General features: G+C 44.6%; 1 protein-coding gene across 1 annotated transcript; it reads left to right on the forward strand.

The window, feature by feature from the left end:
* Window positions 1-1675: 1675 nt before the first annotated feature.
* On the forward strand, window positions 1676-2206 carry LOC122041225. The gene has a single exon (XM_042600845.1). It carries the CDS (start codon window positions 1676-1678, stop codon window positions 2204-2206), a length of 531 nt encoding a protein of 176 aa, XP_042456779.1.
* Window positions 2207-2531: the final 325 nt, after the last annotated feature.

Consider the following 2531-nt stretch of genomic DNA (forward strand, 5'->3'; position numbering starts at 1 on the left):
TTCAAAAAATTTGATGGAGGAGTCATAAGTCATCAGTTAAAAAAATTGAAGGATAGATTTATATAGAGAAAAAATTAGAGGGCTAAAAATAAATGATTAAAATTTTTTTAAGGGTGATAGAGATAATTTACCCTAAAGAAAGAATACTCGTTATTTGCTGCAACACGTGACGTAAGCAGTTAACTGTGCTGATAAGATAATAGATGTATTAGAATTATTGAAATATTACAAGTATGGGCGCAGTGATTGATTCTTTACTTAAGATGCAATAATTTTCACTTTGAAATAAGAATAATTTAAATTTTTAGACCTGATGAACATTTAATATCTCAAAATCCTTAGGAATGTGATTATTCTTCTAGAGAGCAGAGATAGATGAACGCTTGAAAAAAAAAACATCATGACTATAAATAAAGGTGTCTCTTAACTGTAAAATCAAGGTTTGAGAAGGAAATAAGTTCCTACACAAGACTTGGTTGGCTGAAATCAATCCACATAGGCATTGGCAGTGAAGAGAGATGATAATGGGCTTCCATATCACTGGAAACCTGTAAAAGAGAGATTATATGTTCATTGTCCAAGGATATATAGCGCACTTGGAATGCATGCTTAAGAGGCAAGTGAATTCGTGCGATAAGAAACTAGATCGATGTGTTTTATCGTACAAGTAAAACCAAAGCATGAGCACTAGTCAGCATTGTTTGATTAAGACTCTTTGACTTCAAACACGGCTCAGTGAATGCATGTTTCAGAGAAGATAGAATAAGGCAGAAGCCATGTGTGCAATTCACCATTGTTCTGGGGTCAACAAAGCTTCTGGTTTTTTTTTTCTTTTATTTGCTACGCTTCCATCCGCTATACCATTTTTCTTTTCTTCTGCAGCAGCCTCACCCGTGTCGTCAACTCAGTGAGCATTTACTCACGGTAACGTGTCGGCTAGCGAGTCCAGCGCATCTTCTGCTGACTCCTCCCAGTCTTCCTCGCTCTGTCACTCAACCTCTCCAGGTGAGAAAATTTCTCCTGGGACCCACATTTTCAACCTCAGGCATACTAACTCAACCACTCCGGGTCCAGGTGAGAAATTTCTCCTGGGACCCACATTTTCCACCTAGGCATACTAACTTAATATTTCTACCATCCCCCATTGTTAACCCACTTGGAGACCTTCCACAATCTGTTCTTCCTCCACCAGTCATAAAACGGGTAGTGTTTTGGGTGTTCTTTTTGTATTGTTGATCAATCGGCTCCGTTTCTCGAGTTACCAAGCCCGGCAGTAGAACTGACCAATTGAACACTGCCGCTCTCACGGATAACAACGTACACGTGTCTTAAACGTTACCGTTCAATATCTGAGAATTATGCTGCTCCAGCGGAATACCACATACCCTTTTTTTGTTGCCCCTTTTATCACCGCTACCAAATCTTGGAGGTCTACACACCACCAAAAAAGAGAGAAGAGGAGAAACCTCGCCGTCTCCTTCTCGCTGCCGTCGCCGCCTCGAAGGACCCAACTTTGGCGTCGTAGAGAGATGGCTTCTACGATTCAACACTTGACTGCATCGATTCATTTGATCATCTGAGAAGTTAACGGAAAGGTTTGATTTTTGCCTTCGTGAAAACGCCCAGTTGCTTCTCTAAGCCCGTCTATCGACCTTGGTTGCCGGGGAAGGAGACGATGGCGAGAAAGAAGGCCCAGACCCCCATGTCGAAGGAGGCGCCGGTTCCCACCGGTGTGGACCGCCGAAACCCTACATTCCGCCATGATACGGGAAGTAGGTGCACGCGGTTCGCGGAGTCGGCGGGGGAGACGGCGGCTGAATGCGCGGCGATCTGCTGCTGCTGCCCCTGCGGCCTCGTGAATCTCCTCGCTGTCGTGACGGTTAGGCTACCGGCGGTGCTTGCCCGGAAGACCCTTCGGTGTCGGAGGAAGCTTCGTAGGAATAAAGGCGCGATCTTGTGGACCGAATCCCGCGCCTTTGGCGAGGGCGATGGCGATGGCTTCACCTCTCACGGAGGGGCTCTCCTGGCGGAGGGCGGCGGAGAGCAGTTGTGGCAGGGGAGATCGCCGTCGGAGGAGGTGTCGGAAGTGGAGAAGATCATGCGGGCAAGCTTCTACGGCGCAGGGTTTTGGCGGAGCCCTTCGCGGATTACAGAAAAGGAGGAGGAGTGCCAAATGGTGGCATCTTCGCGTGTTAATCAGAAATGAGACTTTGAATTCATAGAAGCAGAATTTTTGTGAAATCAAATCTGATGATTCTTGAAGATAGAAGAACGCCGATCCACTCGAATAGTACAAATTCTCGAGTTTTAAGGTTTTCATTTGACATCTTACAGGTAAACTTCCTGTTCGATCGTACTTGTTCTCCCGTTCCGTTGTTTTCTCAGTAACTTTCTGTTCGATTGTACCTGTGCACTCGTTTAACTTTTTTTTCCCTCTTCTTTCCAGGATTTTACTTTAGTTTTTGCAACATATTTGAACTTACAGTATTATCAGAATGCACACCTCGAGAATTTACAAACGCTATATTATT

Source organism: Zingiber officinale, chromosome 1B (assembly GCF_018446385.1).
Source record: "Zingiber officinale cultivar Zhangliang chromosome 1B, Zo_v1.1, whole genome shotgun sequence".
In the NCBI taxonomy this organism is placed as follows: Eukaryota; Viridiplantae; Streptophyta; class Magnoliopsida; order Zingiberales; family Zingiberaceae; genus Zingiber; species Zingiber officinale.